At 52.6% G+C, this 23,410-nt stretch overlaps 1 protein-coding gene and 1 long non-coding RNA gene across 5 annotated transcripts in view; both read left to right on the plus strand.

Annotated features, from left to right (window-relative positions):
• The window catches only part of LOC108528623 (uncharacterized), a 31,089-nt gene extending 21,100 nt beyond the window's left edge, over positions 1–9,989 (plus strand). Inside the window, exon 3 of the long non-coding RNA XR_001885238.1 lies at positions 9,953–9,989. This is a non-coding gene — a long non-coding RNA (uncharacterized LOC108528623). The remainder of the gene's footprint in view (positions 1–9,952) is intronic.
• Positions 9,990–10,010: 21 nt separating this feature from the next.
• On the plus strand, positions 10,011–22,291 carry PRSS36 (serine protease 36). 4 transcript variants are annotated; one of them, XM_017870757.1, is made up of 16 exons: positions 10,011–10,048; positions 10,857–10,950; positions 11,653–11,688; positions 11,886–11,921; positions 12,149–12,222; positions 12,707–12,987; positions 15,892–16,058; positions 17,691–17,937; positions 18,054–18,183; positions 18,533–18,789; positions 18,882–19,045; positions 19,558–19,795; positions 19,908–20,049; positions 20,758–21,023; positions 21,100–21,221; positions 21,796–22,291. In XM_017870757.1, exons 7-16 carry the CDS (start codon positions 16,014–16,016, stop codon positions 22,072–22,074), a joined length of 1,890 nt encoding a protein of 629 aa, XP_017726246.1. In that variant the 5' UTR covers positions 10,011–10,048; positions 10,857–10,950; positions 11,653–11,688; positions 11,886–11,921; positions 12,149–12,222; positions 12,707–12,987; positions 15,892–16,013; the 3' UTR covers positions 22,075–22,291. The 4 variants fall into 4 exon arrangements, with proteins under 4 accessions (XP_017726246.1, XP_017726190.1, XP_017726116.1 ...); XM_017870701.1 differs by lacking the exon at positions 10,857–10,950 and having other exon boundaries at positions 10,021–10,048; positions 12,149–12,311; XM_017870627.1 differs by lacking the exons at positions 10,011–10,048; positions 10,857–10,950 and adding an exon at positions 11,271–11,394 and having other exon boundaries at positions 12,149–12,311.
• Positions 22,292–23,410: the final 1,119 nt, after the last annotated feature.

Raw genomic sequence — 23,410 nt, forward strand, 5'->3', positions numbered from 1 at the left:
TTTTTTTTTTTTTTTTCCTGAGACAGAATCTTACTCTGTCGCCGGGACTGAAGTGCAGTGGTGTGATCTTGGCTCGCTGCAACCTCCACCTCCCAGGTTCAAGCGATTCTCCTGCTTCAGCCTGGGATTACAGGTTACTGCCACTACACCCAGCTAATTTTTGGTATTTTTAGTCGAAAGTGGGTTTCACCATGTTAGCCAGGCTGGTCTCAACCTCCTGACCTCATGATTCGCCCACCTCGGCCTCCCAAAGTTCTAGGATTACAGGCGTGAGCCACCTCATCCAGCCCGGAGTTTCGCTCTTGTTGTCCAGGCTGGAGTGCAATGGCACGATCTCGGCTCACTGCAACTTCTGCCTCCCCGGTTCAAGTACAGCAATTCTCCTATCTCAGCCTCCTTAGTAGCTGGGATTACAGGTACCTGCCACCACTCCCAGCTAATTTTTTGTATTTTTAGAAGAGATGGGGTTTCACTATGTTGGCTAGGCTGCTGTTGAACTCCAGACCTCAGGTGATCCACCCACCTCAGCCTCCCAAACTGTTGGGATTACAGGTGTGAGCCACCACGCCCGGCCCTGTCCCTGTGTGTTTGATTAAACTAATCTTGATGGGTTTTCATTATCTAAACAGCATCCCCTCTCATACACACTCTTGTTTCAGACGTTTAGAATTCAGAAAACACAAACAACCCGCAGGAGAAATGGCTGCTCAGCTTGAGTACCTGAGGTCCCGCAACGCCCTACCTCCTTTGTTTTCCAGAGGGCTTCAGAAAGCTCGCTGTGCTCAGGCCTCCAAGTCAGGGCCATAAGCCTTGTTGCCTCCAGCCATGACTCAAAACCTCGCCCTCACCCCCATCCCGTCCTGACCTCCTCTCTTGCCCCCAAAAATTGCCCCAGACCCCATACAGTTTATGCAGGAGTACCTCAAAACTGCTCCCCTCAGAAGCAGGGGGTTGTCTCTCTCCCAGGAATGAGCTGCCACCTCCTCAGACTCCAACTCGATTATTCTCTCTGTGTCTCAGGAACCACCCTCCAAATCGCATACAATGGCTGGGCACGGTGGCTCATGCCTGTAATCCCAGCACTTTGGGAGACTGAGGCAGGTGGATCACCTGAAGTCAGTAGTTCGAGACCAGCCTGGCCAACATAGTAAAACCCGTCTCTACTAAAAATACAAAAATTAGGACCAGGCACAGTGGCTCACACCTGTAATCCCAGCGCTTTGGGAGGCCAATGCGGGCGGATCACCTGAGGTTGGGAGTTCGAGACCAGCCTGACCAACATGGAGAAACCCTATCTCTACTAAAAAAACAAAATTAGCTGGGCGTGGTGGCACATGCCTATAATCCCAGCCACTCAGGAGGCTGGGGCAGGAGAACCACTGGAACCAGGAAGGCAGAGGTTGCGGTGAGCTGAGATTGCGCCATTCCAGCCTGGGCGACACAGTGAGACTCTCTTAAAAAAAAAAAAAAAAAAAAAAAATCCATACAGTGCATCTCACAGAGTGAGGTATCCTTGAAGTAGGGCAACTCATTTGAGTCTAAAACTCTGAATCCTGGGGCAATCTCTGGCTCTGATAGGCTCAGGGTACCAGCATGGTCCCTGGAGACCAAGAGGTGGGTGGGAAGGTGGGGGCAGAGTCTGGCAGGGTGAAATTGAAGGGGCAGTTACTCTTCTTGCCACGAGAGGGAGCACCAAGGAGATGTAATCGTATCAGTCAAGCATGGAGTCAACACACAACCCGTTCCCAATTTTATCAAGTCTCTCAAATATTCCCACTCAGAGGGTCCCTGATAGAATAGCATTTTAACTCCAAGTTTTTTCTGACAACAGGTTAATTCTGGCCAGACGAGGTGGCTCATGCCTATAATCCGAACATTTTGGGAGGCCGAGGTGGGAGGATCACCTGAGGTCAGGAGTTCAAGATCAGCCTGGCCAACAGGGCCAAACCCTGTCTCTACTAAAAATACAAAATTAGCCGGGTGTGGTGGTGCATGCCTGTAATCCCGGCTACTGGGGAGGCTGAGGCAGGAAAATCACTTGAACCTGGGATGTGGAGGTTGCAGTGAGCCAAGATCATGCCGTTGCACTCTAGCCTGGGCAACAAGAGCCAAACTCCATCTCAAAAAAGAGAAAAAAAAGTTATTTCTTCCAAGCAGATGTGCAACAACATAGTGACTTAGCAAGACAATGTTATGGAATAGGGAATAGGGTTGCCAAGTTTAGCAAAAAATTTTATTTTACTCCTTTTTTTTTTTTTTTTGTACAAATGGGGTCTATGTTATGTTGCCCAGGCTGGTCTCGAACTCCTAGACTCAAGTAAGCCTCCCATCTCAGCCTCCTGAAGTGCTGGGATTAAGGGCATAAGCCACCACTCCCAACCAGATTTAGCGAATAAAACAAGTGCCCAATTAAATCTGAATTTCAGATGAACACAAAAAAATTTTTTTAAAGACAGGGTCTTGCTCTGTTACCCAGGCTGGAATGCAATGGTGCAATCATAGCTCACTGCACTGTCGAACTCCTGATCTCAAGTGATCCTCCTGACTCAGCCTCCCAGACTGCTGGGATTACAGACGTGAGCCCTGTGCCTATCTGAAACACAAATAATTTTTTTTTTGAGATAGGGTCTGGTTCTGTCGCCCACGCAGGAGTGCAGCGGCACAGCTCACTGCAACCTCTGCCTCCTGGGCTCAAGCCATCCTCCCACCTCAGCCTCCCAAGTAGCTCCCACGTGCACACCACCACATCCAGCTAATTTTTTAAAAAACTTTTTGTAGAGATAGGGTCTCACTATATTGCCCAGGCTGGTCTCAAACTCCTGAGCTCAAGCAGTCTACCTGCCTCAACCTCCCAAAGTGCTGGGATTACAGGTGCGAGCCACTGCACTTGGCCCTACAAATAATTTTCAATATAACTCAAATATTTCCTGAGACTTAGTTATAGTAAAAAAAAAAAAAATCATTGTTTATCTCAAATTCAGACTGAGCTAAGTATTTTCTATTTTATCAGGCACTCCGAAAGGAGTGACACATGCTTTAAGAGTTTTAGACACCAGCCGGACGTGGTGGCTCACGCCTGTAATCCCAGCACTTTGGGAGGCCGAGGTGGACAGATCACCCAAGGTCAGGAGTTGGAGACCAGCCTGCCCAACATGGCGAAACCCCATCTCTACTAAAAATACAAAAACATTAACGGCATGGTGGCGGGCACCTGTAATCCTAGCTACTTGGGAGGCTGAGGCAGGAGAATCACTTGAACCCGGGAGGCAGAGGTTGCAGTAAGCCAAGATCACGACACTGCACTCCAGCCTGGGAGACAAAAATGAAACTCCATCTCAAAAAAAAAAAAAGAGTTTTACAAACCAAAATGTTTGCAGTGGCTGCACTCACGCCTGTAATCCCAACACTTTAAGAGACTGAGATGGGTGGATCACTTGAGGTCAGGAGTTCAAGACCAGCCTGGCCAATGTGATGAAACCCTGTGTCTACTAAAAATACAAAAATTAGCTGGGCATGATGGTGGGTGCCTATAATTCCTGCTACTTGGGAGGCTGAGACAGGAGAATCACTGGAACCCAGGAGGCAGAGGCTGCAGTGAGTGGAGACTGCACCACTGCACTCCAGCCTGAGCAACAGAGTGAGACTCTGTCTCAAATAAAAAATGAAAATAAAATTCAGCTTTCTCTGTCATGGCACCCATTCTGGTGTGCATGAGGACAGACAGCCCAGATTATTTTTCGAGGAGACGTGTGGCCCTGCCCACAATATCTTCCACAGAACAGCCCTGACCAGAAGTGGAGTGACTCCCAGCTTCTGGCTTCCTCTTTTCACAATGAGATGCCACACTGCTGGGCTTCCCTGGTGTGGAGCGCATGTGGCTGTGTGCTTGAGCTGGCAAACAGTCTTCTGCTCCCTCTGGTCAGCACCTTTGGAAAGTTTGGTGAGAACAACAATACTATCAAGGATTATCTGAAGAATGCCTTTTTTTCTGTGTCAGTGATAACCAGCCATTTTAGTGACAAAGCCAATTCAGAAAAAAAGTAACCTGATACCAAAATAATTTAAAAGACATGATATCTTTTATCAGGAAATGTAATATCAACATCTTTGGTTAAGCATGCTTTTCTTGTTTTTCCAAATGCTGAAGGGTTTCATTATTTTAGCTAAGCTTTCAAAAACAACATTACACACATGCCCTGGTGTTATCTAATGTAAAGCTGCACCTTTTCCCAACGTTTTTGGTCCAGGAAAGCATTTTTGGAGCTAGTTCATTTGTTTTGTTTCTTAATTGACCCTGGAATCCATGGAATTCATTTATTTGCAAAGTGTGTTTTGTCTCTTTTTATTTCTTTTTACTCATGTGGAATAGCCATATAGTTCTTTTTATCTTTCTTTCTTCTTTTTTTTTCTTGGAGACAGAGTCTCGCTCTGTCACCCAGGCTGGAGTGCAGTGGTGCAATCATAGCTCATTGCCGCCTCAACCTCCTGGGCTTAAGTGAGCCTTCTACCTCAGCCTCCCAAGTAGCTGGGACTACAGGTGCATGCCACCATGCCTGGCTATTTTTTATTTTATTTTATTTTATTTTATTTTAGGGATGGAGTTTCACTCTTGTTTTCCAGGCTGGAGTGTAATGGCACGATCTCAGCTCACTGCAACCTCTGCCTCCCAGGGTCAAGTGATTCTCCTGTCTCAGCCTCCCAGGTAGCTGGGATTATAGTCATGCACCACCATGCCCAGCTAATTTTGTATTTTTTTTTAGTAGCAACAGGATTTCACTGTGTTGGTCAGGCTGGTCTTGAACTCCGGACCTCAGGTGATATACCTACTTTGGCCTCCCAAAGTGCTGGGATTACAGGTGTAAACTTTTTTTTTTTTTTTTTTTTTTTTTGTACAGATGGAGTCTCATTAGGCTGTCCAAGCTAGTCTCAAACTCCTGGGCTCAAGAGATCCTCCCACCTCAGCTTCTCTAGCTAAGTTCATAGGGAGTCCTGATCTTAAGTGTACAGCTCAGTGAAACTCTGCATGTGTATATACCTGTGAAACAACCACTATTCTGATTCCTTTTTTTTTTTTTTTTTTGAGATGGAATCTTGCTCTGTCACCCAGGCTGGAGTATAGTGGCACGATCTCAGCTCACTGCAACCTCCACTTCCCAAGTTCAAGCAATTCTCCTGCGTCAGCCTCCTGAGTAGCTGGGATTACAGGCATGTGCCAGTACCACACCCGGATAATTTTTGTATTTTAGTAGAGACAGGGTTTCGCCATGTTGGCCAGGCTGGTCTTGAACTCCTGACCTCAAGTGATCTGCCTGCCTTGGCCTCCCAAACTGCTGGGATTACAGGCGTGAGCCACCGCGTCCAGCCACTATTCTGACTTCTACCACTGGGCATTAGTTATGCTTGTTCCTAAATTGCATATAATTGGAATCATGCAGTATGACACATATTTGTTGAAAAAAAACCTGTAAGATTCATCCATGTTGTTGCACATATCAGTAATTCATTCTTTTGTGTTGCTGCACAGTATTTCATTGTATGACTATGCCACAATTTATCAATCTTCCTGGGGCCGGACATTTATGTTCTGGATCTTGGCTCTTGTGTCTAGACCTTCTGTGAGTGCCATGTTCTGCATATGCCTTATGGCGCCCTCATCTCTCTTAGGTCTATACCTAGGATCTTGATTGTTGGGTCAAAATACAAGCATATGTTTAGCTTTCGTCTATTCTGCCAGTTATCTTTTTTTAATTCTTATTTTTAGGAATAGAGATGAGTTTTCACTATGTTTTCCAGGCTGGTCTCAAGCTCCTGAGCTCAAGTGATCTTCTTGCCTCAACCTCTCAAAGTGCTGGGATTACAAGGCGTGAGCCACTGCACCTGGTCTTTTTTTTTTTTTTTTTTTTTTTTTTTTTTTTTGATACGTAGTCTCACTCTGTTGCCCAGGCTGGAGTGCTGTGATGTGATCTCAGCTGACTGCAACCTCCACCTCCCAGGTTCAAGCGATTCTCCTGCCTCAGCCTCCTGAGTAGCTGGGATTACAGGCGCACACCACCATGCCGGGCTAATTTTTTGTATTTTAGTAGAGACAGGGTTTCACTATGTTGGCCAGGCTGGTCTCGAACTCCTGATCTCGTGATCCACCTGCCTCAACCTCCCAAAGTGCTGGGATTACAGGCCTGAGCCACCGCGCCCAGTCTCATTTTTGTATTTTTAGTACAGACGGGGTTTCACTGTGTTGGTCAGGCTGGTCTCGAACTCCTGACCTCAAGTGATCCGCCCACCCTGGCCTCCCAAAGTGCTGGGATGGATTACAGATGTGAGCCACCATACCCAGCCCAGTGCCAGACTTCTAATCTTTAAAATTGTAACAAAATAAGTTGGTATTGTTTTAATCCACTAAGTGTATGGGAATTTGCTACATCAGCAATGGAAAACTAATATACTAGTTCACCTATCATTTCCCCTTCCACTAGTGAGACAAGTAGAGAACTGCATATGTATCGCCTCTCTTACCCAGAGGCACCACCGCATATCCTTATTTTATTAACTGTGGTTTGTTTATGGTGTCATAGGCTGAAATTAAGCAGCACTACAAAAATCAACCTTGGGCATGGTGACACATGCCTGGAGTCCCAGCTACTCAGGAGACTGACGTAGGAGGATCGATTGAGCCCAGGAGCTTGAGGCTGCAGTGAGCTTTGACCAGACCATTGCACTCCAGCCTGGGTGACACAGCAGAACTGTCTAAATAAATAAATAAATAAATAAATAAATAAATAAATAAATAAAATTGCCCTTAGCACCAGCTTGCATAGGGAAAAAAGAAGAAAAGAGAATTTTGTAGCCAGGCATGGCAGCTCACATCTATAGTCTCAGCTACTCAAAAGGCTGAAGTAGAAGGATCACTTGAGCCCAGGAGCTCCAGGCTGCAGTGAGCTATGACCAGTGAGCACTCCAGCCTGGGCTACATAGTAAGACTCCATCTCTAAAAAAAAAAAAAACCTAAAAAAAAAAAAAAAAAAAAAAAAAAAAAAAAAAAAAGGCTGGGCATGCTGGCTCACGCTTGTAATCCCAGCACTTTGGGAGGCCAAGGCACGCACATCACCTTAGGTCAGGAATTTGAGACCAGTCTGGCCAAAATGGTGGAACCCCATCTTCACCAAAAATACAAAATTAGCAGGGCATGGTGGTGGGATCCCGTAATCCCAGCACTTGGAAGGCTGAAGCAGGAGAATCACTTGAACCCCGGAGGCAGAGGTTGCAGTGAGCCGAGATTATACCATTGCACTCCAACCTGGGCAAAAAGAGCGAAACTTCATCTGAAAAAAAAAAAAAGCTCATGAAACTATTTGCTGTTTTTGACATGATGTTGTTAAGAAAGATTTTATTATACCCAAGTAAAGAGACATGATCTCCCAATGTATGTTACCCAGACTGGACTTGAACTCCTGGGCCCAAATGATCCCCTCACCTCAGCCTCCAGAGTAGCAGGGACTACAGGCATGCACTGGCACATCTGGCTCCAAGGAGAAATTTATTTTCTGTCCTTGAACCTGGAAGAGAGAGACTCCTGCATGAGTTTCCCTCCTTACCTTGGCTGCTAGTTGCAATCAAGGGCATCTTAGCGTCGTGAAACCATCAGAATCACCTGGGCAGCTTTTGCAAACTGCACTTGCTCCTCCAGAAATTCCAATCTGTCTCCCTACAGGAAAATGTTCTTCCTCCCACAAGATCCATTGCTTTGGCAAGCCTCTGTGCTATTTTTTTTTTTAATATTTATTTATTTATTTATTTTTGAGACGGAGTTTTGCTCTTGTTTCCCAGGCTGGAGTGTAATGGTGCAACCTCAGCTCACTGCAACCTCCGCCTCCCAGGTTCAAGTGATTCTCCTGCCTCAGCCTCCCAAGTGGCTGGGATTATAGGCACCCACCACCACGCCTGGCTAATTTTTTGTGTTTTTAGTAGAGATGGGGTTTCACCATGTTGGCCAGGCTGGTCTCGAACTCCTGACCTGAGGTGATACACCTGCCTCGGCCTCCCAAAGTGCTAGGATCACAGGCGAGAGCCACCGCGCCTGGCTAACATCTGTGCTATTTAAGAGCAAGTCCTACTTCTCTTGTCTGTGGGGTTGGGGAAAGGGTTAAAAATCATTATCTTGCCTGGGTGCAGTGGTGCAATTTCAGCTCACTACAACCTCCGCCTCCTGGGTTCAAGTCATTCTCCTGTCTTAGCCTCCCGAGTAGCTGGGATTACAGGCACATGCCACCACGCCCGGCTAATTTTTTTGAGTAGAGATACAGGGTTTTGGCCGGGCGCAGTGGCTCAAGCCTGTAATCCCAGCACTTTGGGAGGCCGAGACGGGCGGATCACGAGGTCAGGAGATCAAGACCATCCTGGCTAACACAGTGAAACTCCGTCTCTACTAAAAAATACAAAAAAACTAGCCGGGCGAAGTGGCGGGCGCCTGTAGTCCCAGCTACTCGGGAGGCTGAGGCAGGAGAATGGCGTGAACCCGGGAGGCAGAGCTTGCAGTGAGCTGAAATCCGGCCACTGCACTCCAGCCTGGGCGACAGAGCAAGACTCTGTCTCAAAAAAAAAAAAAAGAGATATAGGGTTTCACCATGTTGGCCAGGCTGCTGGTCTTGAACTCCTGACCTCATGATCTACCTGCCTCGGCCTCCCAAAGTGCTGGAATTACTGGCGTGAATCACCGCACGGAGCTCCAAAATGTTTATTAACCGCTAAACTGGAGCAAGCAATGTATCAGTGAGGGTCTCCAGGGCATGCATGTTTTGCGTTAATGACACCTGCACTCTCTTCTTTCCTACCTTTGCCCATTACCTCATTTTTCTGAGTTTTTGTCAAATGATTAGTTCTTTATCCTTTGAAGGGCAAATAGCTACCCAAGCAGCAAGTTAAACAAATGGCTGAGGAGGCTCTGATTGTTAAGAAGTCTGAAGTGAAGACTCAGTTTACCTCCATCGTTTCCTGTGGACGGGTTAAGGCTAGCAGGTTTATCGATTGAGTCCAGTCCGTTGTTGGGTGGCTGAATTTGCATTTTCCCTCTTCCTGCTCACTTCTCCTTTTCCCTCACTCTTGCCACACTGGGATTGCACCTCCCAATTAAGCATAAGCATGCAGGCTTTGCCTAGGCCTGTTTTCTAGGGCAACTGGACTCATAGACCAATATTATTATTAGCTAGTATTATCGGTAAGAAGATAGATATACATGTGTGGATATTCCCAGGTTGACCCTACATTTCTGCTGTCCACCCTGATTTGTTCCCCAAGAGTGACCTTTATGGACCATATAATGGGCTCCCTTGCACTCTGGCCTCTGGGAGGTTTCAGACAATGAGAGGAGCTAGTGGGTGATCAGAGGATGGGAGGATCCCAGCACTTTTGGAAGGCTGAGGCAGCAAGATCGCTTGAGACAGGACTTTGAGACCAGCCTGGGCAACATAACAAGACCCCATCTCTACAAAAATAAAAAACATTAGCTGGGCATGGTGGTGCATGCCTGTAGTCCCAGCTTCTCAGGCAGCTGAGGCCAGAGGATCGCTTAAGCCCAGGAATTCGAGGTTACAGTGATCTATAATCACAGCACTGCACTCCAGCGTGGGTGACAGAGTGAGAGCATGTCTCTAAAATTTTTTTAATTGGTTTGATTAAAAATAGAGAGGATGAGAGGAAAGTGAGATAGGGATTTTTCTTTCCCAGCTCCCTCTCTGCTGGTAAAGGCTGCATTTCTCTACTAAAGGCCATGGCTCCTAACAGCTATCTGTCCCACAGCTGCAGCTCTTGCTGGATTCCAGTAACTGCCCTCTCTCTGCCTCTTCAGGCCAGCAGGTAGCAAGGGCTCTCCATTATTGCTGGCCCCAGGGTGCGTTACCATCCCTCTTTGGTTTCCTTCTTTTTGTTGTTGAGATGGAATTTTGCTCTTGTCACCCAGGCTAGAGTGCAACAGCGCAATCTTGGCTCACTGCAACCTCCGCCTCCTGGGTTCAAGATTCTCCTGCCTCAGCCTCCCTAATAGCTGGGATTACAGGTGAGTTCCACCACACCTGGCTAATTTTTGTGTTTTTAGTATAGATGGGGCTTCGCCAAGTTAACCAGGCTGGTCTTGAACTCCTGACCTCAGGTCCTCTGCCCACCTCGGCCTCCCACAGTGCTGGGATTACAGCCATGAGCCACCTGGCCTCTTTGGTTTACTTTGACCCTGCCCACACCTCTATAGTTTCTTCCTTAAACTCTTTTCAACTCCTCTTTGAAGAGTCATATGTTTCTTTCCTCCTTTTCTTCTTCTTTTTCTTATTTTTGTGGTTGTCGTTGTTGTTGTTCAGACAGGGTCATGCTTTGTCACCCAGGCTAGAGTGCAGTCACTGCAACCTCGACCTCCCAGGCTCAGGCAATCCTCCCACCTCATCTTCCAAGTAGCTGGGATATAGGTGTGCACCACCAAGCCCTGCCGTTCATAATTTTTGTATTTTTTAGTTTTTTGTAGAGATGGGATCTTGCTATGTTGCCCATGCTGGTCTTGAACTCCTAGCCTCAAGTAATCCTCCCACCTCAGTCTCCCAGAGTGTTAGGATCACAGGAGTGAGCCACCGTGCTCGGCCAAGTCATATGTCCCTTAAATGGCCTCTTACTGATACACACCAAGAGGTTGGGTGACTTTCCCAAAGTCACACAGAGTAAGTGACAGGGCAGCTGAGAGCATTGTCACTGGAACACAGAGCAGGATGGAGGCTTTTTCAACCTCACCAGCCTGCCCAGCCCCCTCCCAGGGTCCCTATGCCCTGCCCAACCTGCTGGAATCTGTGATCCTTCTGTTGGAATGGGATTGAATTCCCTAGGGCTCCTGTCCTGGACCTGGCCAGCAGCTCCAGTAACCAGAGCTGTGTGAGAAGAAAAGGCCAAGCCACTGGGGCAGCCGCACCCCAAACAGAGGTGAGGTCTCCGATGAGTCATGCCCGTGAGGGGCCACTTCCCCTGTCCTAAGTGCCACTGCTCATCAAGGACCCAGAACACTGTCCTCCTCTTTGACCTTTGCCTACAGTGATTTTCATCCCTCCCTCTCCCACCCAACAGGTGTCCTGGAGCTAGAACACCTGTCCCCCACCCCCACCCTGGGCCTCCAGAGACGTGAGATGTGCTCAGGGCTCTGGGTGGGGCCTTCAGGCTCCCCAACTTCCCCCTTCCAGCCCCAGATCCTCTCAGATTTCCAGAGATGGGCTCCAGCCAGGGAGGGTGGGGCTGCCCCTGGGACCATCAGGAGTCACGGGCTGCCTGGGCAGTGACAGAGCCCTGCAGGGAGCAGACCTTCACTTGGCTCTGCCTCCTCTGACTCTAACACCATGGCTGGGCACCTGTTCCTCCCCATTGTGATGCTTGGTAACCTCAGGGGACAGAAGTGGCTGCAAAGGGCCTGGGTCCTAGCATCTGAGGGACTGGAGAGCAGGATTCCTGGGTTCCGTGTGGGGAGGAGGACGTCAGAAGGAAGGAAGTGAGGCAGCAGAAGGCGAGGGTGTATCAGAGGAGGGAGAGGGAGGCCTGGGTGCCCTGGGGAGACGGAGGTTGGGGAGGGAGTCAGGGAGGGCATCTACCGAGTGCGAGTCACCAGCCTCTTCCTGCCTGCCTCTATCTTTCCAGTCATCAGTCCCATCCCAGGAGCCTTCCAGGACTCAGGTAAGGCAGCCGGAATGGGGGAAAGCCACGTGCAGAGGCAGAAAAGACCAGAGGCCTGGCATGGGTGCTGGCAGGGGTTGCTGAATAGACAGGGAATTGGGAAGATAGGGTCAGGGGTTGGAGAGCAGGAAGTGGGGCTGGGCGGTGGAGGTCTGGAAGTCACAAGTGTCCTCTTCTCTTTACCCTCTGGCTCCCAGCTCTCAGTCCCACCCAGGAAGAACCTGAAGATCTGGGTAAGGAAGAGGCCTTGGAACCCTCAGACTTTAAAGGAGGCTAAGGCTGGTCAGGCCATGAGGGAGGTGGAAAAGACCAGAAATGTAGACAAACCTGGGTCCTCTATGTTCTTTGTTCAGAGGGGCAAACTGAAATGGGTGGAGGACGGGGCTTCGTGCTGAGTTACCTGGGCTTCTGGAGTGGGGAACCTGAGGTGGGCTTTGACTTCCACGGCTCCCCGTTGCAGACTGCGGGCGCTCTGAGCCCTCGGCCCGCATCGTGGGGGGCTCAGACGCGCAGCCGGGCACCTGGCCTTGGCAGGTGAGCCTGCACCACGGGGGTGGCCACATCTGCGGGGGCTCCCTTATCGCCCCCTCCTGGGTCCTCTCTGCTGCTCACTGTTTCATGACGTGAGTATTCGCCCTGGACCCAGCCCCTCTCCGCCAAGGCCAGCCCCGCCCCCGCAGTTGATCCCCCTCCTCCCGCCCCACTTCCGTCCTCAAGGATAATTTGGAGCCGAGCTGTCCCCAAAGCGAGGTGCTCTTCGAGGCATCATGGTTCCGAGTGGGGCAAGGCTGCCGTACTGGTCCCACCACTCCACTGAATATCCGAGTCTGAATCCCAGCTTTCCGATGACCCCCCACCACCACCTCAAGATCGGATTTGCCCTTCCCCCTTGAGGAGTATCTGCACCAAATCTGGATCGGATAGCACCTGCCCCTCTGGCTCTGAGCCCCTTGCCCCCACGAGGGTCTGCCCCCTCCATAGGGTCAACCTAACCTCCTACTGCCCCGGCCGAGCGCAGGAACGGGACGCTGGAGCCCGCGGCCGAGTGGTCGGTACTGCTGGGCGTGCACTCCCAGGACGGGCCCCTGGACGGCGCGCACACCCGCGCAGTGGCCGCCATCGTGGTGCCGGTCAACTACAGCCAAGTGGAGCTGGGCGCCGACCTGGCCCTGCTGCACCTGGCCTCACCCGCCAGCCTGGGCCCCGCCGTGCGGCCCGTCTGCCTGCCGCGCGCCTCACACCGCTTCGTGCACGGCACCGCCTGCTGGGCCACCGGCTGGGGAGACGTCCAGGAGGCAGGTGAGACGTCCAGGAGGCAGGTGAATGGGACAGGACAAGAAGGGGGACCTCGGGGAGGTGGGGCTTCGGGAGGTGAGGTTCCTAGGGCGGGGCCTCGGGAGGTGACGTTTCTAGGGCGGGGCTTCTGGAGGTGAGGTTCTTAGGGCGGGGCCTCGAGGTGACGTTCTTAGGGCGGGGTTTCGGGAGGTGAGGTTCCTAGGGCGGGGCCTCGGGAGGTGGGGCCACAGAGAGGAGTCTGGTGGGGAGTCTTGGAGGGTAGGTTTCCGCGAGTTGGTAGATGAATCCCACACCAATCACCATGGAGCCTTCTCCCCACAAGGATTCTCAAACTAAGACCACAGAATCACCCACAGGCACCCCATTCCCTCCTCACCTTTCTTTCCAGTATTTTCTTTCCTGGATTTAGGCTCCGACTAGGGTTCCCATCCCAGCTCTACCATGTCAGACAAAGCGCTTCACCCAGTACATTTCCTCCTCTGTAACACGAGGAAAATAGCCATGCCCACTTCAAGAGGTGGTTGGGTGGATTAAATGAGAAAATCCATGTGAAGTTCATGGGACAGCGCCTGGCATAGCAATAACCAATGCACTTTAGATACTTCACCTCAGGTAATCTATAGTAAAGCAGTAAAACACAAGGCTGGCCTATAATAGATGTTCAGTGAATGCCAGTCTGTGCCTCCCTCCCATCCGCCTTCCTCCCATCCCATCCACCCCCACTCATCTCTGTACTCCCCACCTCCTCTCTTCTCCCTACCCACCGTCATTCACTCAGTCATTCTTTCACTCAAGGTATTTCTTGAGCACCTTCTACGTGCCAGGAACTGTGTTAGGCATTAGAGAGACACCAGTGAACATAAAAAGCCAAAATCCTGCCTTTTCAGAGTTTACATCCTAGCAGATAGACAAACAACAAGTTCAATAAATAAGCACACATTATGTTAGAAGGTGGGGGGGGAATAGACTGAATCTTCATACCCCTCATCCCCATCACCCAAGCTTTCTATGCTCCCAGGGTCCCCACAAATATCCCCATCAGCCGTGGTCAGACCTGTGCCCATCCTGGGGGCTTTGGGAAGGTGCTGCAGGGGGAGATGCCACAGCCTCTGCTTGTGGAGGTCTCACGAGGGCGGGAGGTGACAAGGAAGCATCAATGTGAGGCCCAGGAAGTTTGTGTGAATGGGGCCAGGCCATCCTGACAATGGGCACCCAGAGAAGTAGATTTCTGCAGAGGTTTTCGAAGACAGGGTGCAGGAAGACGGGGGGAGATGAAGGCCACTCCATGGACCCAGATGAGGCATGTTAGATGAACAAGAGCCAGGATGCCAGGCTGGAGTGAGAAGGGGACAGGCACCTGGGCTGCAAAGGCTGCTGAGGGCTGACCATGAAGGCCTTAAGATCAGACTGAGGGCCAGAGCACTCCACCAGCTCCAGGGATGCCCAGGACAATCCCCAACTTCCCTGGTGAGCCCCAAGTACAGCTTCAGCCATCACCTGACCTCAGATTCTTTTTTATTTATTTTTATTTTATTTTATTTTATTTTTTTTTTTATTATTATTATTAATTTTTTTGGAGAGCGGAGTCTCGCTCCGTCGTCCGGGCTGGAGTGGGCCAGTGGCCCGGATCTCAGCTCACCCCTGCAAAGCTCCGGCGCTCCTGGGTTCACGCCATTCTCTTGCCCAGCCTCCCCGAGTAGCTGGGACTACAGCGCCCGCACCTTAGCCTGGCTAGTGTGTGTATTTTTTTAGTAGAGACCAGGGTTTCACCCCCATGTTAGGTCCCAGAAATGGTCTCCCAATCGTCCTGACCTCGTGATCCACCCGTCCTCGGCCCCAAAGTGCTGGGATTACAGGCTTGAGCCACCGCGCCCGGCTATTTTATTTATTTATTTTTTTAGACAGAGTTTCGCTCTTGTTGCCCAGGCTGGAGTGCAAAGGCACGATCTAGGCTCACTGCAACCTCCACCTCCCAGCTTCAAGCACATTCTCCTGCTTCAGTCTCCAAAGTAGCTGGGATTACAGGCACCCACCATCATGCCCAGCTAATATTTTGTATTTTTAGTAGAGATAGGGTTTCACCATGTTGGCCAGGCTGGCCTGACTTCAGGTGATCCACCCGCCTCAGCCTTCCAAAATGCTGGGATTACAGGCGTGAGCCACCACGCCTTTGACCTCAGATTCTGAGTGTGATGGGGAAGGAGTTCTGTCTGTACCTCCCCCCACCTTTCTGGATCCTAAAGCTGTTTCCATCAAAAGCAGGATGGGGCTGCAGCACCAGGTTTGGACAGTGGGTTCCATTTATTTTTCTTGGTGAGATCAGAACTGAACTTGAGTAACATTCCTCTTCACTGCTGAAGTGAAGAGTGGATCAGAAGACTGAGTCAGTTATCCAGGCCCAAAGCTATGCATCCTCAATTAGGGTAGTTGGTGAGAATGCCAAGAAGTCACAAATGAGAGGTTTTCATGAACTGGGAACTGACTGGGGGAGGGGAGTTGAGAGAGGAGACAGGGATGACACCCAGATTCCATGCTTGGCAACTCCAGACAGGATCATGTCAAGTCCATATGGCATCTTTGCGAAAAGATGTCTCTGGACCAACACAACTCCACATGAGAGCTCAGACTTAATGATTACAGTCCCTAAATTGCATCCTTTGTTGCAGTGCACAACCTGCACAACCATGCATGGCAGCTCTCACTAGGAGCTTGATGGGACCATTCCTGAGATGAAGAAGTAGAAAGAATAGAGAGAAGCAGCAGGAGATGTGGTGAATGTGATGGGCTGAGAGGCCATGGGGGATCTAGCTGATGTCCAAGAAGCAGCCGCAGGGGGCAAACCTGAATCCTGGGAACTGGGGACACCATACCTGCCTCACAGCACCTGCTCTCTGGTTCTGCCCCCAGATCCTCTGCCTCTCCCCTGGGTGCTACAGGAAGTGGAGCTAAGGCTGCTGGGTGAGGCCACCTGTCAGTGTCTCTACAGCCAGCCTGGTCCTTTCAACCTCACTCTCCAGATATTGCCAGGGATGCTGTGTGCTGGCTACCCAGAGGGCCGCAGGGACACCTGCCAGGTGAGGGAAGGCCCTTGCACCTGCCTGGCAGGGCCAGAGTCCTAACCGGTGACAAACAGATAAATGACATCTCTCCTAGCCTCATCTGCAAAACGACAAGATTGCCAAGCGATGGGGTTGATGTGAATTTTTTTGCTTGTGTATTTTGAGACAGAGCCTCACTTTGTCACCCAGGCTGGACTGCAGTGGCGCAATCTCGGCTTACTGCAAGCTCCCCACCCCCCTCCACCACTCAAGCGACTCTCGTGCTTCAGCCTCCCAAGTAGCTGAGATTACAGGCATGCACCACCACAGCCTGCTAATTTTGTATTCACTTGCGCCTGGCCAAGTGAACTTATTTATTTATTTATTTATTTATTTATTTATTGAGACGGAGTTTCGCTCTTGTTGCCCAGGGCAGAGTACAATGGCATGATCTCAGCTCACCACAACCTCCGCCTCCCAGGTTCAAGCAATTCTCCTACTTCAGCCTCCCAAGTAGCTGGGATTACAGGCATGTGCCATCACGCCCAGCTGATTTTTAGTAGAGATGGTGTTTCTCTATGTTGGTCAGACTAGTCTCGAACTCCCAGCCTTAGGTGATCTGCCTGCCTCAGCCTTCCAAAGTGCTGGGATTACAGGCGTGAGCCACCGCGCCCGGCTATTTATTTATTTATTGAGACAGAGTTTTGCTTTTGTTGCCCAGGCTAGAGTGCAATGGCACGATCTTGGCTCACTACAAACTCCACCTCCCAAGTTCAAGCAATTCTCCTGGCTCACCCTCCCAAGTAGCTGGGATTACAGGCATAAGCTACCATGTCCAGCCGAGGCCGAGTGAATTTAAAAACCAAAGACAGCATTGCCAGGAGCAGTGACTCATGCCTGTAATCCCAGCTGGTCAGAAAATTGAGGCGGGAGGATCACTTGAGCCCAGAAGTCTGAGACCAGCCTGAGCAACATAGTGATACCTCGTCTCAAAAAAGGAGAGGAACTGCCTGGGCACAGTGACTCACGCCTGTAACCCAGCACTTTGGGAGGCCGAGGCAGGCCTATCACTTGAGCTCGGGAGTTTGAGACCAGCCTGGCCAAAATGGAGAAAATCCATCTCTACTAAAAAGACAAAAATTAGCCGGCTGTGGTGGTGTACACCTGTAGTCCCAGCTACTCGGGAGGCCGAGGCAGGAGAATCACTTGAACCCGGGAGGCAGAGGTTGCAGTGAGCCGAGATTGCACCACTGCACTCCAGCCTGGGAAACAGAGCATTTCCCAGGCTGTCTCAAAAAAGAAAAGAAAGAAAGAAAAAGAAAGGGAAGGAAAGAAGGAAGGAAGGGAGGGAGGGGAATTATTTGAGCTAGTAACTGGACAAGAATCACTTGGCTCTGATGACACCTGCAGGATTCTCTTTCGTGGTCTTGAACGCACTCCCCCAGTGCTCTTGGCTCTGGCTGCCATCGGCCTTCTGCTTACAGGGTTTTCTTCTGTTTAGAGCCCCAGGGAATGCAGAGGACAAGGCCTAGCCAAGGAGGGTTTCTAGGAGAAGGGAGAAGGTGGTGTATCTTGGGCCAAAAGAAGGTGCAGGACCTTTTCGAGGAGGCCAGTATAAACGGGTGGGTCCCTGGGCTGACCCCTTGACATGCAGTCATCTGTCACTAGGGTGACTCTGGGGGGCCCCTGGTCTGTGAGGAAGGTGGCCGCTGGTTCCAGGCAGGAATCACCAGCTTTGGCTTTGGCTGTGGACGGAGAAACCGCCCTGGAGTTTTCACTGCCGTGGCTACCTATGAGGCATGGATACGAGAACAGGTGATGGGTTCAGAGCCTGGGCCTGCCTTTCCAATCCAGCCTCAGAAGCCCCAGTCAGATCCCCAGGAGCCCAGGGAGAACTGTACCATTGCCCTGCCTGGTGAGTGGGCGGCACCCCTGGATGTGAGTGGGACGTGGGAGAGTGAGTTGGGATGGAGACTGCTGGGAGTGATTGGGGTGCAGGAGGCCCACTGACCCAGGTCTCTCGCCTCTCAGAGTGTGGGAAGGCCCTGCGGCCAGGGGCCTGGCCCTGGGAGGCCCAGGTGATGGTACCAGGATCCAGACCCTGCCATGGGGCACTGGTGTCTGAAAGCTGGGTCTTGGCACCTGCCAGCTGCTTTCTGTAGTGAGTGAAAATCTACGTTTCAAGCCGATCCTTGCCCCTCCCTACATCAGCCTGAGACACCATTTATTTGGCCCCAGCCCCTCCCCTGGGGGGTGTGGGGCGTGCGGGATCCCATTCGGAGGTGTAGGATCCAGCACAAAAAGAGGGGTCCTAGCCTGGCAGGGGTGGATAGAGGCATGGTAGAAGTTCAATCCCGGAGGCAGGGGTGTAAGTGAGCCGCTGGAATGGGGGTAGCGTGGGGATCCCGCCAGGATGCAGGATCCTCGCCAGGCGAGTCTAAGCCAGGGGTGCGAGGTTTCTAGCCACGTGTGCGGGATCCGGCCCACGTCCCTCGCCCCCTATCCCGCAGCCCGAGCAGCTCCGACAGCCCGCCCCGCGACCTCGACGCCTGGCGCGTGCTGCTACCCTCGCGCCCACGCGCGGAGCGGGTGGCACGCCTGGTGCAGCACGAGAACGCCTCGTGGGACGACTCCTCGGACCTGGCGCTGCTGCAGCTGCGCACGCCTGTGAACCTGAGCGCGGCTCCGAGGCCCGTGTGCCTACCCCACCCGGAACACTACTTCCTGCCCGGAAGCCGCTGCCGCCTGGCCCGCTGGGGCCGCGGGGGTGAGCTGGGGCCCGGCGCTGGCCGGGGTGGCACCGGGCGGTGCAGGGGCCGTCTGGGCCTCAGCGCGAGCTCCCTGCCTTTTCCCTTCCAGAACCCGCGCTTGGCCCAGGCGCGCTGCTGGAGGCAGAGCTGTTAGGCGGCTGGTGGTGCCACTGCCTGTATGGCCGCCAGGGGGCGGCAGTGCCGCTGCCGGGAGACCCGCCGCAGGCGCTCTGCCCTGCCTACCAGGAGGAGGCGGAGGCGGGCCACTGCTGGGTAAGCGGCGGGGGCGGGGCCTGCGGAACGCGGGTCCGAGAGGGTTCTGGGGAAGAGGGCGGGGCCTGTGGAAGGCGAGTCCAAGTGGGCTCTAGGGAGAGGGCGGGACCTGCGGAAGGCGGGTCCGAGTGGGCTCTAGGGAGGGAGCGGGGCCTGGGGAAGGCGGGTCTGAGTGGGCTCTAGGGAGGGGCGGGACTTGTGGAACTGGGAATGGGGCGGAGCCGGAGTGGAGGCGGGGCCAGAACGAACTGGGGGCGGGGCCTGGCCCTGGAGAACTTTTGGGAAGCGGGTCCTGAGCTGGTACTATGGTTTCTCTCTATCCCTGGATTTAAGGAGAATCCTAAAGTGAGGGCTGAATTCTTACACAAATTAGTATTTGGAGTCTGATTTGGAGAATGTGGAACTTGATATTTCTGCAAATGGGAAAATCTAGAGTCCTGGAAAGCCCCAGGAGTTCTGATATTCTCTGCACACACGCAGAGGCAAGTAACACATGCACTTTGTTGCTGCAGAATGACTCGCGTTGGAGCCTTTTGTGCCAGGAAGAGGGGACCTGGTTTCTGGTTGGAATCAGAGACTTTCCCAGTGGCTGTCTACGTCCCCGAGCCTTCTTCCCCGTGCAGACCCATGGCCCATGGATCAGCCATGTGACTCAGGGAGCCTACCTGGAGGACCAGCTAGCCTGGGATTGGGGCCCTGATGGGGAGGAGACTGAGACACAGACTTGTCCCCCACACACACAGCATGGTGGTGAGCAGGACGCCTTTGGGCTCTAGGGGCTCCTGGGGGTGCATAGACCCATGGCAGGGGCTCAGGGGTCAGCCATGGGGCCCCAACTAAGGTAGCCACCTCCTCTCCCTAGCCTGTGGCCTGCGGCCGGAGGCTGCTACAGTGGGGGTCCTTTGGCCCTGGCTGGCAGAGGTGCATGTGGCTGGCGATCGAATCTGCACTGGGATCCTTCTGGCCCCAGGCTGGGTCCTGGTAGCCACTCACTGTGTCCTCAGGTGGGTCTTACTCATCTCCTAGGCGAGAGGCGGGAAGGGAGAATGCAACAGAGCCAAAGACTTGTTTTTGTTGTTTGTTTGTTTGTTTAAAAAAATTAACAATGGGATCTTGCTGTGTTGCCCAGGCCGGCCTCAAGCAATCCTCCTGCCTTGGCCAATGTGCTAGGATTATAGGCATGAGCCACCGTGCCTGGCCCAGAGGACTCTTAAAATAGTGGGATAGTCTCCTTTAAGCATCTTACAGCCAGGCGCAATGGCTCATGCCTGTAATCTCAGCACATTGGGAGGCCAAGGCGGGCGGATCACAAAGTCAGGAGTTCAAGACCAGCCTGGCCAATATGGTGAAACCCCTCTACTAAAAATACAAAAGTTAGCCAGGGGTGGTGGCAGGCACCTGTAACGTTACCCAGCTACTTGGGAGGCTGAGGCAGGAGAATCACTCGAACCCGGGAGGCAGAGGTTTCAGTGACCCAAGACTGCACCACTGCACTGCAGCCTGGGCAACAGAGCAAGACTCTGTCCGGGGTGGGGCGTGAGGGAAGAATCTTACAGCACTGGGAGATGTTTTGACCTGGAAGGGAGATTTGGAAGGAGAGATGATGAAGGAGTGAGTGGCATGACCCCAGAGAGTGACCCTTCCCCTGGGCTGGGAAGGACTTTGCCTGCAATGGGAGGAGCAGAAGGTTACATTGGGCCTTGTTCCAACAGGCCAGGCTCTACAACAGTGCCTTACATTGAAGTGTATCTGGGCCGGGCAGGGGCCAGCCCCCTCCCACAGGGCCACCAGGTATCCCGCTTGGTCATCAGCATCCGGCTGCCCCGGCACCTGGGACTCAGGCCCCCCCTGGCCCTCCTGGAGCTGAGCTCCCGGGTGGAGCCCTCCCCATCAGCCCTGCCCATCTGTCTCCACCCGGCGGGTATCCCTCCGGGGGCCAGCTGCTGGGTGCTGGGCTGGAAAGAACCCCAGGACCGAGGTGAGACTCCTGGGTTGCGGGAACAAGGAGTGGCTGGAGGCCAGAGCCCTGGAACAAGTCTGTCTCCTCTCCCCAGTCCCTGTGGCTGCTGCTGTCTCCATCTTAACACCACGAATCTGCCACTGCCTCTATCAGGGAATCCTGCCCCCTGGAACCCTCTGTGTCCTGTATGCAGAGGGGCAAGAGAACAGGTGTGAGGTAAAGGGGCCTGGGCATCCTGGAGTAGGCAGGAGAGAGGCAGTGTTGGACTGTGGTACCCTAGAGAGAGAGCAGGATTGGAATTTTTTTTTTTTTTTTTTTTTTTTTTTTTGAGACTGAGTCTCGCTGTGTCGCCCAGGCTGGAGTGCAGTGGCGCGATCTTGGCTCACTGCAGCCTCTACCTCCCAGGTTCGAGCAGTTCTCCTGCTTCAGCCTCCCTAGTAGCTGGGATTGCAAGCATGCACCACCACACCTGGTTAATTTTTGTATTTTTAGTAGAGACGGGGTTTCACCGTGTTAGCCAGGCTGGACTCAAACTCCTGGCTCAAATGATCCGCCCACCTTGGCCTCCCAAAGTGCTGGGATTACAGGCATGAGCCACTGCACCCGGCCAGGACTAGAATTATTGGGTGTTTGGCCCCAAATGGGACCCTAGCTGGACCCCGGAGAGAAACTGGGGACCTGGATGTCTAGGGATGCAGACCAGAGTGCTTCGTGGCCAGACCCTGGGGAAAGGGGCAGGGGACCAAGAGGAAGGGCAGCAGACCCACATGGCCTCGCTCCGACTCTGCAGATGACCTCAGCACCGCCCCTCCTATGCCAGACAACGGAAGGCTCCTGGGTCCTCGTGGGCATGGCTGTTCAAGGGAGCCAGGAGCTGTTTGCCGCCATTGGTCCTGAAGAGGCCTGGATCTCCCAGACAGTGGGAGAGGCCCACTTCCTGCCTTCCAGTGGCTCCCCACACTGGCCTACTGGAGGCAGCAACCTCTGTCCCCCAGAACTGGCCAAGGCCTCAGGATCTCCGCGTGCAGTGCACTTCCTGCTCCTGCTGACTCTCCTGATCCAGAGCTGAGGGGCTAGGGTCCTGGCGCCACTTCCCCCTTCTACTTCCCACCCTCTACTTCCCGCCCAGTGGGGCTGGAATGTGGCCCAGCCGGCTGGAACCTCAAGGGCCCCACCCACCTAGATTGCAGCGGCTCGGGGGAATTGGGCCTCAGTGCCCGGGCTATTTTGAACCCAGGAATCCTTGGGGGTGGCGGGAGGAGCGGGACAGTAAAGGTGTAAACACAGGCACCTGTGTGGCCTTGTGGCATTGCTGTGGTCAGGCTGAAGGGCTGGGCATCAGAGGCTATGCGGGAAGCCCAAGGGGGAGGTCCCCTCCCTCCTCCCTCCTCCAGCCTCTGAGTCAGGTCTTGGGCTCTCAGGAAATGCACCCTGATAACCTGGCAGCGATTCCTTCATTCCTGCCCCAGGGCAGGGAGGTCGGGTGGCCAGCTGGCTGTGTGTCACCTGTCCAGTGGAGTCAGCACCCTCGGCACGTGCTGGACATCTCAACCCCAGCTCAGACCTGCTGCCCTCGCTGCCTGCCATAGACACATCTCAATGCATGATGCTCCGATGTGTCCCCCACACACACACACAACATATGGGCCCTTCAAGGGTCCGCTGCTTTCACATTCTGCCCAGAACTTGGGTCCCTTGTATGTGAACCCCACTCCTTCACCCACTGCTTACCTGCACCTTCCTGCATTCATTCAACCCCTGTTCCCTGGTGGCTACTAAGTCGTGGCACAATTGGGGTCTGATATATAAGCCCACAAAGCCCTCCCAATCTAGTGGGGACACATGTGGACACCCCTGGCTGGGATCGGGAAAAGGTCATACCAGTGATGTTTGAGCACAGGAAAAGGGAAGGTGGTTTCCAGCCAATGAATCTACAATTAAAAAGTAAAGCAAAACCAGAGACAGGGTGCAGTAGCTCATGCCTGTAATCCCAGCACTTTGGGAGGATCACTTGAGGCCAGGCATTCCAGACCAGCCTGGGCAACAAAGCAAGACCCCCATCTCCACCTTTTTTTTTTTGGAGACAGAGTCTCACACTGATGCTCAGGCTGGAGTGCAGTGGTGCGATCTCGGCTCACTGCAACCTCCGCCTCCTGGGTTCAAGCGATCCTCCTGCCTCAGCCTCAAGTAGCTAGGATTGCAGACCCAAGACACCACGCCCGACTAATTTTTGTATTTTTATTTATTTTATTTATTTATTTTAATTTTGAAACAGTTTTGCTATTGTCGCCCAGGCTGGAGTGCAGTGGCGCAATCTCGGCTCACTGCAACCTTCACCTCCCAGGTTCAAGCAATTCTCCTGCCTCAGCCTCCTGAGTAGCTGGGATTACAGATGCCCACCACCA

This window comes from Rhinopithecus bieti, unplaced genomic scaffold, assembly GCF_001698545.2.
Source record: "Rhinopithecus bieti isolate Rb0 unplaced genomic scaffold, ASM169854v2 scaffold_63, whole genome shotgun sequence".
Lineage (NCBI taxonomy): Eukaryota > Metazoa > Chordata > Mammalia > Primates > Cercopithecidae > Rhinopithecus > Rhinopithecus bieti.

Coding starts and splice junctions, on each gene's coding strand:
- PRSS36 (XM_017870627.1), top strand. CDS start 11,358: ATGGCTGGGCACCTGTTCCTCCCCATTGTGATGCTTG. Junction 16,059..17,690: donor GCCGCAGGGACACCTGCCAG/GTGAGGGAAGGC, acceptor ATCTGTCACTAG/GGTGACTCTGGGGGGCCCCT. Junction 19,046..19,557: donor CGGAGGCGGGCCACTGCTGG/GTAAGCGGCGGG, acceptor TTGTTGCTGCAG/AATGACTCGCGTTGGAGCCT.